The sequence below is a fragment of the Molossus molossus genome, unplaced genomic scaffold (genome assembly GCF_014108415.1).
Source record: "Molossus molossus isolate mMolMol1 unplaced genomic scaffold, mMolMol1.p scaffold_m16_p_1, whole genome shotgun sequence".
Classification (NCBI taxonomy): Eukaryota; Metazoa; Chordata; class Mammalia; order Chiroptera; family Molossidae; genus Molossus; species Molossus molossus.
In genome coordinates this window covers 216250691-216265781 of record NW_023425344.1, presented here as the reverse complement: position 1 = coordinate 216265781, position 15091 = coordinate 216250691, and the positions used below count along the sequence as shown (strand labels likewise).

Genomic DNA, 15091 nt, shown 5'->3' with positions numbered 1-15091 from the left:
GTAGATGCAGGGAAGGCTATGACAACAATACAATGCAGAGTCTAAGCGCCCGAGACTTACAAGAACACTTTGAAGACGTATAGAGTTTAGAAGATAACTTCTAGTCCAGGGGAAATAAGGTAGTTCTTAGAAAAAGAAACATTAGAATTTCAATAAGTATAGATGAGTTAGAAGGGTATTCCAAGCAGAAGGAAGGGGGAAAAAAGCACATAGGTGGGAAAAATAGCACATTTGGGGGCCAGGATTAGACAGTTCAGTTTGGCTAAAATATAAAATACATGCAGAAGAGTAATGAGACAAAGTTAGAAGAGAAGGTTAGAGCTATAAGTATGGTGGGCTACAATGAGTTGTTCAGACTTAAATATGCAACATGGAGCCACAAAATACAGGATTCCTGGGTGAAGTAGAATACATGATGATAATGAAGGGCTGAACAGTAGCAGAAAAAGGATAACAAAAGATAAATGAAGAGGTAGAACCTAGAAACTTAAAAATCGATGGAAATAAGGCAGCAGAGACATTTTAAGATCTGAAGATTTTTAAGACTAGTATATTGAAAAAAAAAGTGTCAAGTAGAAAAGAAATAACTTAAATTCAAATTTAGGCCTGATTAGCTAGAAATGCTAGACTCTTGAAGAAAAGGAGTTATAGTCAGACTTATAATAATGGAACTAGGCATGTTAGGGCAGTATTGGTGGTGATACAAAGAATTTGGGTTTACCTAAAAGACTGAATTGGTCCTTCTTAGAAGTATTTGAGAGTTGATTTTAAAAAAATGCCACACAACCATACTGGTCTTGGTGATGGTATAAGGCGCACACGTGTGTGTGTGTGTGTGTGTGTGTGGGGGGGGTTGGTAGTGATGGTGGTGGCAAGTGATCCACATGTAGACTCTTTGGGGTATTTTCAGTCCTTCATAATCTAAGCTTGAACTGGACTGACCTTTGGAAACCCAAAACCATTGAACTGGGACATAAAGATAAGTTTTAATACCAAGGTCATGGAAAAGTTCTAGTATTTTCCTAATGAAATACTAGAAATAAATCATATTTTATAATAATGTATTAAATTTAAATAATCTTTTTACCATTTAAATGAAAGAATAACAGGGCTGGCCCTGGCCAGGTAGCTCAATTGATTAGAGTACTGTCCCAATACACCAAGGTTGTGGGTTCAATCCCCAGTCAGGGCACATACAAGAATCAACCAATGAATGCAAAAATGAAACAACAAATCGATGTTTCTCTCTCCACCCTATGTCGTGTAAATACACCATTGGTTCTTAACGTATCATTAAAATGTGATGCACTGTAGTAGCCCCTTTCCTAAAAGTGAAAATCTCCATTTTTGTTTCTCAATAAAACATGAAAAATTCATTAGCTGCATTAGGACTGATTTCAAAAAATGTCATGTGCTTTAAGCAGACTATATCTGATTTAGACTAACATATTAACATCACTACCAAATCAAAACAAGATTTCCTGATATTTTCCCACTTACAGTAGTCTAGTCTAATGGAAGCACTGAGCAGCCAGTACAAATTCTCAAGTCTAACCACTTGAATTCATATATTAAACTCATTGACAACCCACTTAGGTCCTTGCTCAGAATGTATTTGCTCCTCCTTTATACAGAATTCTAAAAAGTATGCATTTGCTTTCCAAGTTCACAAAAAAACACACTGTACAAAATTTAAAAACAGGAGATGGCTGCCCTGGCCAGTGTGGCTCAATGGTTCAAGAGTCGCCCACACACCAAAGGGTCATGGGTTCGATTCCCAGTGAAGGGCACGTGCAGGAGGCAACCAATCGATGTGTCTCTCTCACATTGATGTTTCTCTCTCTGTCTCCCTCATTCCCTCCCTCCCTCTCTCCCTTCCACTCTAAAAAAAAAAATCTATGGAAAAAATAGCTTCCAGTGAGGATTTTATTTTTATCCTCACCCAAGGACATTTTTCCATTTTGTTCAGAGAGAGTGTGAGGGGTGGGTGGGGGTGGGGAGGGGGACGGGGGAGAGAGAGAGAGAGAGAGAGAGAGAGAGAGAGAGAGAGAGAAACATCGATGTGAAAGGGACACATTGAGTGGCTGCCTCCTGTACGACCCCAACCAGGGCCAGGGTCGAATCACAACTGAGGTATGTGCCCTTGACCGGAATCAAACCTGCAACTCATTGGTCTGAGGGCCGACACTCTAACCACTGAGAAAAACTGGCCAGGGCTCCAGTGAGGATTAACCAACAACAACAACAACAGAAAAAGGGAGATGGTTCCTGTTGACAATGTAAAAATGGCAGTAGGGCCCTGGCCGGTTTGGCTCAGCGGTTGGAGCGTCGGCCTGCGGTACAGAGAGACCCGGGTTCGGTTCCCGCTAAGGGCACGTACCTCGGTTGCAGTTTGTCCCCGGCCCTGGTTGGTCGTGCGGGTGGCAGCCACTCGATGTGTCCCTTCACATCGATGTTTCTCTCTCTCTCTCTTCCTCTCTCTCCCTCCCGCTCTATCTGAACAAAAAATTTAAAAGTGTCCTCGGGTGAGGGTAAAAAAAAAAAAATGGCAGTAGGATATAGTGAGAGACTGTGAACATGATAAGAGCTCTAAAGCGCTAATGACTGTGGACTCTGGAGCCAGCCCACCCGCATTTAATCCAGTAACTGTGCCCATTTCCTCAGTAAAATGGAAATAATAACAGTAACTTCACAGGGTTGTTGTGGGGAATGAAGGAGTTAAAGCACATAAATTCAGAGAACATTTTCCTGGCACAGTGTAATCTCTCAATAGAGCTCAACTATTATTATAAATGAGAGATGAAAAAGAAACCATAAACTATCCAAAAAGTATTATAATTTTTAATACAGAAGCAAACAAATATACACTTAAATTAGAGAGCTGCAAAGACCAACTACAGAACACAATGACAAATATATCTTTCAGTCATGAAAGATATACTGAGCCCTGGCCAGTTTTGCTCAGTGGTTAGAGCACTGGCCCGTGGACCAGATTAGTCATGGGTTCGGTTCCTGCTAAGGGCACAAACCTCGGTTGCAGTTTGTCCCCTGCCCTGGTTGGGGACGTGTGGGTGGCAACCAGTCGATGTATGTCTCTCACATCAATGTTCCCCTCTCTCTCTTCCTCCTTCTCTCCCTCCCGCTCTATCTGAAGATAAATGCAAAACTGTCCTCAGGTGAGGATAAAAAAAAAAGAAAAAATAAAGACATACTGAGAAAATTTACAAATTATGATCAGGATACTCAATTAAAGAGGGCACAAGGATGAAAAGACTTTAAGTTTTTAAGTGACAATTCCTGATAGGCTGTAGAATAAGTAGTAGGGCAGTGACAGAGGATTCTCTGAGTATAGTAGTCACCTCCCTATCTGGCGGTTTGCTTTCTGTGGTTTCAGTTATCCACAGTTAACCTTGGGACCAAAAATATTAAATGGAAAATTCCAGAAATAAACAATTCATGTTTTTTTTTTTTTTTTTTATCCTCACCCGAGGACATTTTTCGATATTTTGTTCAGATAGAGTGAGAGGGGGAGAGAGAGAGAGAAACATCGACGTGAAAGCGACACATCGAGTGGTTGCCACCCACACGACCCAAACAGGGCTGGGGACAAACTGCAACCAAGGTACGTGCCCTTAGCGGGAACCGAACCCGGGTCTCTCCGGACCGCAGGCCGACGCTCTAACCGCTGAGCCAAACCGGCCAGGGCAACAATTCATGTTTTAAATTGTGAAGGGGGGGTGTCCCTTCCTAAAATCTTGGAACATTTGATTAAATAATCCATTCCTAAGAGGTAGAGTCTGAACAGGTCTTTTTTGTTGTTGTTAATGTGGGGGCAGTCATAATGTAATATCTATAATCAAACTACATACCCTCAAGTCATTGCAAACATCATGAGAGGTCAAATAAGCATGTCCTTTAAAATCTGGTGAACCTTCTCTTTTCTTTTTCTTGGGCCCTTAGAAAGCCTGAATCGAATCCAAACCAGCACCTCAACTTTAGTTAACTGTCTAAAATCTTATTATCTGCCATTTATATTATGATTTCTCCTTGTCTTAAAGTTGTATTTTAATTTGTAACTTCCTTGGTCCTGATTTTTATTTTTCCATTTTATTTTATCTATTCTTATATCTATATATGTATGGAATTAGGTGGTCTTTAAATTTGTTTTTACACATTTTAATGAAAGTTCTTAAAAACTGAATGGACTTAACAAAGAACAGTAAAATTTTATTAAACATGAAATGATGTTCAGCCTTAGATTAGTACAAAATTAAAAAATTAGTAACAGAATCTGATCAGGTAAAATCACGTCACATTAAATCAAACAACAGACTGTTCTTCTTACCATTTCTGTGCGTAAGCATTTCTCTCATTTCCTCATGGTCACACGGATGAGTAAAATCAAACACACTGTGTCCAGTTAGTTCAAACTGTAAACACATTTTAAAAAATTAGATCTACATCATAAAATCATAAAAACATAAAAAGGAACTCTTAATATATGGGTATTTTACCTGAGTTAATCCCATGTACTTGTTCACATTATCAGAAATGTAAATCATGTCACCATCGTCTGTGAGAACCATAACAAAACCATCCAGGGCTTTCAAATAAAAGCAGTTCATTTGTGCCTTCATTTCATCTTCAATATCCAAATCACCTAAAGAGACCCAAAAAGAGGAAAAGATTTAGTTTGAAAGTTATACTTGAATGATATTTAGATTTTTAATTGTTTTCCCCATTTATTTAATATACACAGCATATATTTTTTTCTGCATATTAACTCCCCCACCCCCACCGCCATCACTCTCTTTTTAACATAGAACAGTCAAGACCAAAGAACAGGGAGACTAAAATTAGATTTGCCAGCTGCTTTGAACAATTATTTAAAGTAATATAGCGAGGCAAGGCAAACCAATGAAAAGAAAAAGAGTCATGTTATTATTAAAAGATAGGTAGGTAGGGCCCTGGCCAGGTGGCTCAGTTGGTTGGAGTGTTGTCCTATACGCCCAAAGGTTTTGGGTTCGATTCCTGGTCAGGACATATGCCTGGGTTCTGGGTTCAATCCCTGGTCCGGGAATGTGCAGGAGGCAACTGACTGATGTTTCTCTCTCACATAGATGTTTCTTTCTCTCTCTCTCAAATCAGTAAACATATCCTCGGGTGAGGATTAAAAAACAAAACAAAACACACACAATAAAGAGGAGCAAAAGGCCTGAAACTTTAAAAGCACATAATAAAAAGGCAATCATATTAAGAAAGAATTGAGAGTATGGTCATCCTGTAAATATAATTTCTAATTACTTTTAATTTCTATAATTTTTAGGCCTATTATGCCCTTGTAAAACAACTCACCAGCATCCAGAAGTTTCCTCACACGCAAATAGCTGATGGTAAGCCTCATGACAGAAGCCTTATCAAGATGTGAACTCACGTTATGGGGAAGTGGCAACTGATGAGCAAGCTCATAAAAAACTTCAGACTCTTTACTTCGCCGAGATCTGGCTGCATCTCTAGACTTTTCTTTTCGGCGTTCAGAACTTATCCTGTATAACAAAAAAGAATGGGAGAGGAAGAAAACAGACAGAAAATGTATATGTTAGTATGCCTTTGCTTAAATAAATCTAATTTTACATTCTGCTTATCATAAAAAGATTAGAAGATACTACATAATTAAATTATATAGAGATTTGTCTACTGCCTGAAAGTATTAGAAAGCTATGGAAATTTTTGGATTACTGGCAGACATAAGAATTCTCAAGAAGTCCAAGCTGAAACTTTAAACCTGTCTGAAATAGGTGTTTCCTCCCTGGCATGTCAAATTGAAGAGGATGTTTTTGTTTTAGCCCAAATCTGAAAAATATCCTGTATATGAAAGCTGCACCTTCATAGCCATTCAAAAAGTCTCAATATAGAGAGCAATCATAATTAAGTCTAGAAAAATAAAATCTGTGCATAGTAACTTGAAAATAGGTGTTTTTAAGCAAGCAGAACAGTAATAGCTCCAAATATATTTTTGACTAGTTTCTTTTGACTCCAATACTCTCCCACCCTCCACTTCACCAAGTGAGCAATAATGACTATAAGTTACAGGAATTTATACTAGCAGCTATAATAAGCTACTGTTTTCAGATTGCTTACTCCCTTAACAACCTCTTATCTATCACTAGCACAACAGGCACTAAATAAATGTGGGATCATAGAAGAAAAACAAAGATGTTTAATACTAAGAATTTAAAGGAATGAGTTAACAAAGGTTAATAAAGGTGTCAATAATGTATCTTTGAGGAATTCTTCCAAGAATAAAGACAGCCAAAAAGATTTTCATAAATTAGACCAAGCAGAGTTGACTTTTTTTGCTTAACTGCTTAGCAACAAGGCTAAACCGAGTTCTGACCTTAGCTTCTTCCTTTATAGCTATCTACCTACTTTGTGCCAATAGGTTAAATATTATCCCTATTTTACAGATGATGAAATGGGGATGTAGTTGGTTAAAAATAGCCATTATGTAGCAGATAGGATTTGAACCCAAGTGTTTTGTTTTACTCCAAAGTCTTTGTTTTTCCACAATGTTTTATCTTCTTAATGGAGAATGCTGCTTCCATCTCACTCAGCTATTCTATGACCCTCAACTTAATCCTATTGTCAATTATTTATTAAATATTGAAAATAGTCATTACCATTTACTCTGCACTTAGTAGTATGCTAAGGACTTTGCCAGTCACATTTCACTTAATCCTCCTTATGTCCTATGAACAAAGTACATAACTGTCTTCACCTCAACTCTCTCCTCCCTCCAAATGATCTGCAGAGCTGCAAGGCTCAATCATAAAAGCAACATTCTCAAGAAACAGGCAGGGTTCTCAGCACATGCTCCTGTTATGCTTTGTAACAAATGAATACCTAACAGTTATACTGTGACAATAGTGATAATATAGTTTTTAGCATTTACTCAAGTTCATATGCTTACTTGACTTTTACATTTTAAACCATTGAAAGTCTATTAAAAGTATTAAAAATCTATTTTAAACATATACTAGAGTTCCTGGGGGTGGGGGGGTGGGATGGAGGTAGATCCAGTGTGTCCCGGAGCATCTGGGATACTGATTCCCTCACGTCTTTCCTCTCTTGAATTGGCAGGTGTGAGGCAGCAATGGCAGTGGGAAAGATTCCTATCTGGTTCAAGAACCATCAAAAGAGGGCTTAATCAATGATCTCATGATAAACACGAATATTAGTTCATATCTGAATGCCACAATTAGTCTAGATCAGCGGTTCTCAACCTATGGGTCGCGACCCCTTTGGGAGTTGAACAACCCTTTCACAGGGGTCACCTAAAACATAACAGTAGCAAAATTACAGTTATGAAGTAGCAGTGAAAATAACTTTATGGTTGGGCGTCACCACAACCCGAGGAACTGTATTAAAGGGTCGCAGCATTAGGAAGGTTGAAAACCACTGGTCTAGATGATGAGAATTTTTTTTCTTTTTTTTTAAATAGAGCGGGGGGGGGGGGGGGCGACGACATCGATGTGAGAGAGACATATCTACTGGTTGCCACCCACATGACCCTAACCAGGGCCTAGGACAAACTGTAATGGAGGTACGTGCCCTTAGCAGGAACCGAATCCAGGACTCTGGTCCATGGGCTGATGCTCTAACCACTGAGCAAAACTGGCCAGGGCTAGATGATGAGAATTTTATCAGCAACTTTCAGACTTAGTATCCCTTTCTCTTAATTACTCAACCAAATCCAAGCTACCAACAAATTACTACTCGAATAAAACTTTGTGAAAAATGTAAATCCTTTTATTACCTGTATCTGATCAAGCTAACCATGGTGATGGATTATCTCCATACCTTTGGAAATACTTAATACTTATATTGTCTAGAACTTTGAAGATTGATTGTCCAAGACATGGCAAACTAAATTTCTGAGATAAATTAATTAGAAACGTGAGATCAGATAAAACATTTAAAGGACAACATATTTAAACTAGTGAAGACTGTAAGAATAAGAATTTGAACATGTGCCAGAGTTTTGAAAGAAAAACAAGCCTCAATGAAACAAGTAATATGATACTTCAAGAGTTGACACTAAATTAGATGAAGGTGATGAAAATCAGTATGTCCAATATTACATAATCAATCTAGACATAAAGCAATTAAGAAACCTGTAATAAAATTTAATGAAGAAATTTATCTGATATTCATCGTGTGACTATGGGAGTCCTTAAAACATTTCTAAGCTTAAAGCTTCCAAAGTTCTTATGAGTCTCAGCACCTGCACTGCCCAGCTTCTTGTCTACTCACAGGAAGGCTCTTTTTATCAGGTTATACCCCAAAGAATTACTGTACTGACCAAGAATTATTTCTGTTAGACCATGTGGTGAATGAAGAGATGAATCCTGTACTAGTTATTTACTTACTAATTTAGATTGCACAGTAAAAGGTTTGCAGACCAGATGGAAACTGGCAGATTTTTCAGCATGCAAAAAACTCTCTGTATTACTCAAAATTGTCAATTCCATCTATGTTGTATAGATCATTAAGTACAGATCAAGTAAGTTTCTGGTACTTAAGTATCTGTATAAGGTGCTAATTCACAGACTGCTCGACATACTGGAAATCAGTTAAGAGTACAGTAAAGATTTTGTCTTTTAGTTTGCTTACTCAATTCCATGACTGTCCTAGAAATAGAAAAATAGCACAATCTTCATGGCAGTCACACACTTATAATTGTATTATTTAACACATAGTACTGGATAAGAAACTAGTAATTATATCTTAAGATTACTTTGTATAGGAAATGTATTTAGGAAGACAATTTAGGAAGACACTGTCTTATTAAACTTATTGTGTACAGAGTTCATGAATAAGCAATAGCCATTTGACAGAGAATGCCTATTCTTCTTTAGATTAACAAAATAATCGCAGATATTTTAAGTCATCTATCTGTGTTGCCTACTAATTGTATAAGAAAAGCCTGTTAAGTGTTCCTGATTGTAAATATATGACCTTAAGAAGTGAAGTTAGATAACCATCATTCAAAATGTTAACAGTTTATCAGTTATTTCTAATAAAGTTAATATATAAATTTTTAAAAATCTGAATTCCTTTACTTGGTGATTTTAAAACTCTTTCTGGTCCATGAAGCTGTACATTGTGTTCTGCACTTCTTGCACCAGTACTTCTACAGGACAGACATTGTGAAGTGAAGTTCCATGATCTAAAGGATGTGGCATTTAACAATTCCTTTCCAAAAATATCTATACCCATTTTTGTCTCTGCCAATCCATAAATGTGTGTATTCATGTCCCCATGTACTCTGCAGTAATATATATTATGGATCCTCTATATCTTTTTAATTTTTGCCAAGCTGAGAAGTGAAAATTACCTTATTGCTTTAACTGACTGCACTACTTCAAGTTTCAGGCCAAAGGAAATTTTCATGTTCCTTAGTTGGCATTTTAGCCTGCAGCTTTAAATTCAAACATTTCTACATGGTGTATAGTATGTACACAGTGGTATCCTAAACATTTTTCAACTATTAACTTAGCTAACCTTTATTATCATAACCATGTTATAAATAGGAACCTGGTTAAACAGCTTACCCAAGATTACAGAGTTAATGGCAGAGCCGGCTGATTCTGAAGACTGTCACAGGGGTGTTCAGAATTAGACGTCGGCCGGCTAATAAATGACTCTTATTTGGGGGGGGGGGGCAGAAATGGTAGAGTCTATATTCAGATCCAAGCAATCTATCTGGCTCTGAAACCATGCTATTAACAAGTCTATGCTGCCTTTCAGAAACTTATTCTAATTACCAAGATAAGTATTCATAAGTCATTATTATAAAGTTCAAAATGTGTTTTTCATATCTCCAAAGACATTAAAAAGGTATAGGGGTTGGCTTTAAATTTAGGACTTGACCCCAAGCTATTTGGAGGAACTCATGGCCAGGCTCTTTCCTGGAGCCTGCTAGTAATCCAAAATCCTAAATCAAAGGCATCTACAATGGCAATGCTCTCTGCTTCACTGCCTACTAGTTCTTCAAAGCAAGGCAAACTTTAACGAGTACTGCCAACCACAAAGGGGACAGAATCAGAGGTTGGTCTACCTCATATACTCCCACTATACTTTATTTTTTAATTTGTACAGAGAAACTATTTGAACATCTTAGCTGACTAGTGTTGGTGTTGTGTTTGCTCAATATCTGGATCCCCAACTAAAAGCAATCTGCGTACTTATTTCAAGAGATCTTGTTAGGCATAAGCCAACTGCCAATCATACAAAGTATCATTAGAGAAAAGTTGAAGAGAATTCTCTCCTTCTAACATCTATTGAGCACTTACTATGTGCCAGGCACTGTGTTAAGTGCTTTCATGCATTAGCTCATTTAATGATCATAACTCTAGAGAGAAAACAAGAGATGGGAAGTGGCCTTCCTGAACCTCAGAATAACCTCCTCCATTCAAGAAATATTTATTCGGTAAATGTTTACTAAGCATCTATCAAAAACCATGACCTGTGCTAGGTACTAGGAATATATTGATAAGCAGAACAGCCCTGATGATGCTTAAACAGCCTCCCACTTAAGTACTGAAATAGCTATGTCCACAAATGCAGGTTTGTTGCATGAAAATCACTTAGGGACACTGATCAACAGTATATCTGAAGCAGGGTCCTCTAATCTGGATTTTAAAAAACTCCAAAGGTGCAGGTGCATATGATACACAGTGGGATTTGGGAACCACTGAGTGAGCCAGAAGGATGAATTCAGTCAGTGGTTCCCAAATCCCACTGTGTATCATATGCACCTGCACCTTTGGAGTTTTTTAAAATCCAGATTAGGGCTCACTCAGCCCACTCTTCTCTGCCTGGAGTACTCTTTTGAATATGTAACCTGGTAAATTTATGTAAGAAACTTTCAAGTTTTTGTTTTCTTTTTCATCCTCACCAGAAGATATTTTTTCTGTTTATCTTAAGATAAAGTGAGAGAGGGGGAGAGAACCATTGACGTGAGAGAGACAGATACACATTGACCAGTTGCCTCCTGTACCACCCTGACCAGGGCCAGAGACCAAACCGCAACTGAGGTACATGCCCTTGACTGGACCCAAACCCACGACTCTTAGATCTGTGGGCCGATGCTCTAACTGCTGAGCCAAACTGGCCAAGGCGAAACTTTCAAGTTTTAACTCTAGCATCATTTTGTCTCTGTTCTGTCTTGTAAACCTACTCCTCTCCCCTAGATCTGAGCACTTTGGTTATTTTGATCTTTTATCTTCCTCTACAATCCTAAAGCTTCCTGAAGTCAGGAAACTGACTCATTTATCCTTGTCTTCTTAGTAGGGATGTGCATAAGTTATACTTGGCTTTAGTATTGGCACAAATCTGCTATTTGACCTTGGCTTCAACCCATGGAAGGTTGACTGTCCTTTGAACATTCTTTTTGGGATCTCTGAATCTGTGCTTCATCAGTGCTCCTGTAAGCCTATAAATTACAGTCATAATTAACAACATAACAATGTCAGAACTATGAACAAGGCATACTATTTGGATTTACTGTGATTATCTGGATAAGCACTTACAAATACAGGTAAACAGATGTAAGTGAAAAGAAAAATCTAGCCCTGGCCGGTTTGGCTCAGCGGTTAGAGCTTCAGCCACTGAAGTGAAGGGTCTAGGATTCAATTTCCAGTCAAGGGCACGTACCTGGGTTGCAGCCAACTGATGTGTCTCTCACATCAATCTCTCTCTCTCTCTCTCTCTCTCTCTCTCTCTCTCTCTCTCTCTCTCTCTCTCTCCCTCCCTCCCTCCCTCCCTCCCACTGTATCTAAAAATCAATGGAAAAATACCATTGGGTAAGGATTAACAAAAAGAAAAGAAAGATCCACCAAGCAGTGTAAAGTGAACAGCACCAATACCTTCACCAAGGAGAGTATGGGATCTGGCCAGAGAAGAGATTTAGAGGCACAGGGAGAGAGCTGAGAACACAGGATTACCAATTTGCTGAAAAGAGGTTCGAGGTTTAAGAGCATTTCCCTCATCATTATGATCTACAATGTCTTTTACTGTTTTGTCCAAAGTTAATGTGGTCAAGAAAATACATCAGTTGTAGTTAATGTTGTTAACCAATTTACAATCAACACCTTTATCACTTTTTTAAATGTCTTCCTAGCCCAGCTGGAAACACAAGTGTTGACTCATTTTGTTTTCTATAGTCTTTATCAAGAAAAGTGTTGGAATTTTCATTCAGACATGAAAGTTTTAAGTTGATTTCTAATCCTAGTAGCTTTCCCAAGCTGGGTTACTCTTAGACAAGTATTTTATATTTATTATTAGGAGTATTAAGATTGTTATACTTTCTATCTGATAAATGATGCAAAACCAGAATACTTCAGATTTTAATTCTAAGCAATTTGTACTTAATTAAAAAAAAAAAAAACACAAAAAACAACAGCAAAAATCTGACATTTCAAATTAAATATAAATTACATTTTCAGGACAGCTATCTATTATTCATAATTATTTTCTCCAGGAAAATGTCTTCTGAGTTCTAGTCATTATCAATAAACTTAAAACAAAAATTTTGGTATACTCATGTTAGAGAATGTTCCTTTAGTCAACAAATATTTCTTGATTATCTCCTATGAGCCAGACACTGTTATAGTTCAATGAACAAAATAGACCAAGTTCCTACCCTCATGGAGGGTACATTCTAGGACAAATATATCTTTATGTTTTTTGTCTTTATTTAATAGCAGTTACCAGGGTCAATCCTTAACTGATTATCTTTCCATAAAATCAAGTAACATAACATTTTAGGAGACAAGGCAAATTCTACAAAAATTAATCTGTGCTTATGGGAAATGTTCCAGTATAGTACTATGTGCAAAGAGCATGTTATACAATAAAATTTGAGCATGAGTCCACATGTAGAAACACACATACACACACACTTTATACATGCTAACATGTTGTATCTTTCTGGTTTTATCTGTGCAAAGTTTACAAAATATTAATAGCCAGTTTCAAGATGACAGAAATACAGGTTTAGTGTTTTAAGAAACTGACACTATTAGTGTACCTGCAATTGTCAGAAAAATCAGAAAGAAGTGGTCACCTAACTTTTAAACTTATGATTCAGGAAGTAGAAAGTAAAGACTGAGTAAGCAATATTATTTAATATTTTCAATTTTTCATTCTAATCTAATTTTCAGGTTTTGAAAATTTGGCATTTCCTAACTTGAAATTCCAAAATGTAGGTGAAATAGATTTTCCAGAATACACACACACACACAGACATTTTAATTTTTAAATGTGTTTATTGATTTTTCAGATACAGGAAAGGAGGAGAGAAAAACATCAATCAGCTACCTCCTGCACGCCCCCTACTGGGGATCAAGCCCAAACACCAGGCATGTGTCCTGACCAGGAATAGAACCAGGACCTCTAAGTCCATGGGATGATGCTCAATCCATTGAGCCACACAAGCAGGGCTACACTTATTTTATTGTTGAAAGCAACTTAAATTTCTTGCTTGAGGTGATCATTATCTTACCAGTATGGAAATATCTTTTATATACCCACAATTAGAGAAAAGATGGACTGTTTACCTTCCAATAATCTCACAAAAATGCTTAGTTTAAATCCTTGATATTTTAATGTTATAATAAAATAAATAGGGAAAAAGAATCACTGTTTTAAATTAGAGGGTACATTCTGAAAATGAAATCTGTCACATCTGAGGTAGCATTAATAGGTAAATGTTCTATTTATATATTAATTAAACTGATTAATTAGCTAATAGATTTCCAACTATTTACATTAATGTGTATTTATGTTCTGTTTATTAAAAAATATGCATTTGTTTTTTAGATTATTCCTAAATAGTGATTTCAATCAACTCTCTCCTGGTTCAGAATTGGTATTGAGCCTCTCAAAAAAATCTCGGATCCCTTACTATGTCAAGTACTAGATAAATAAAATAAAAAAATGTGTATGCGAAACTTTTCCTCTAAGATGGAAGTTCTCAACATTTAGTTTGCATCACAATCACCTGGAGGGATTCTTAAACCACAGACTACTGGGCTTTCTGATAGCAACAGAAGTGAGACTGGAACTTAAGAGGTCAGTGACACTAAAATTTGTGCATGTTTGTTATGTGTATTGAGAAAAATGAGTCCTTATTTAAATATAATAGAAGACACATAAGTTATAATAAAGTACTTATATAACAAAAAAATCTATCTATATATATATATATATATATATATATCTGAATAAAGGTATACACAGAGAAATCATACCCTGAAAAATTTTCCTATTTAGTTTAAAACTCTGACCATGATTAAGATTCTGGAAACAACTGACAAAGGAGAAGCTCTCCTAAGGCAAATGTCTTGGTTCTCTACCTATACTAATCTATCCTAGCCAAAGCCACCAAATAAATTTTCCCAAAAACCCTTTGATCCTGTTTCCTTGTCTATAAAAAGGGGATAAGTAACACTATCAGTAAGTGGTAGGTCTCAGATTCCACGTGAGACTGAAGTTCCTGTATTTAACACAGCCCATGCCTTTCCACAAATCAGATGTTCAATATATAACTTTTAAATGTAAAGATTTAAGACAATTTTGGGATGTTTTTACTTAGGAATAAAAGGAAGAGACATGATAACTACCTTCAGATATTTTAAAGGGATGTCGTATGGAAGATAGATTTGATGATTTACGCAATTCCAGCGATGAGTAAGTGGGAATTACAACATGGCAGGGTTTTGCTTAAGAGTTAAATCAGTGTTGAACGTAAACTTTATAAGAATTTAAAAACTGTTACCATTCTGTTGGCCATGTAAAAAGAAAAGGCATATTCTGGGTCATCTAAATGATCTCTATATAGGTCTATATTCTTGCTACAAGCCTTCTGGGTTTAATGTTGCATTTATTTATAATCACGTTGGTACTAAATGGGCAGGGTGGCATTTTTTGTGGTATACTCAGATTGAGGTCACCGGGCACATCTCAAAAAAGATTAGAGAGATTACTATGCTCTGAAAGAGATCTAAACGTTAGTCAGAGTCGAGAA

General features: G+C 36.9%; 1 protein-coding gene across 1 annotated transcript in view; it reads right to left on the bottom strand.

The window, feature by feature from the left end:
* The window catches only part of HIF1A (hypoxia inducible factor 1 subunit alpha), a 51116-nt gene that overhangs the window by 21875 nt on the left and 14150 nt on the right, over positions 1-15091 (bottom strand). The window contains exons 2-4 of the mRNA XM_036258509.1: positions 5356-5546; positions 4515-4660; positions 4346-4430 (exon numbers count right to left, since the gene is read on the bottom strand). Coding sequence (XP_036114402.1) covers positions 4346-4430; positions 4515-4660; positions 5356-5546 — 422 coding nt within the window. The remainder of the gene's footprint in view (positions 1-4345; positions 4431-4514; positions 4661-5355; positions 5547-15091) is intronic.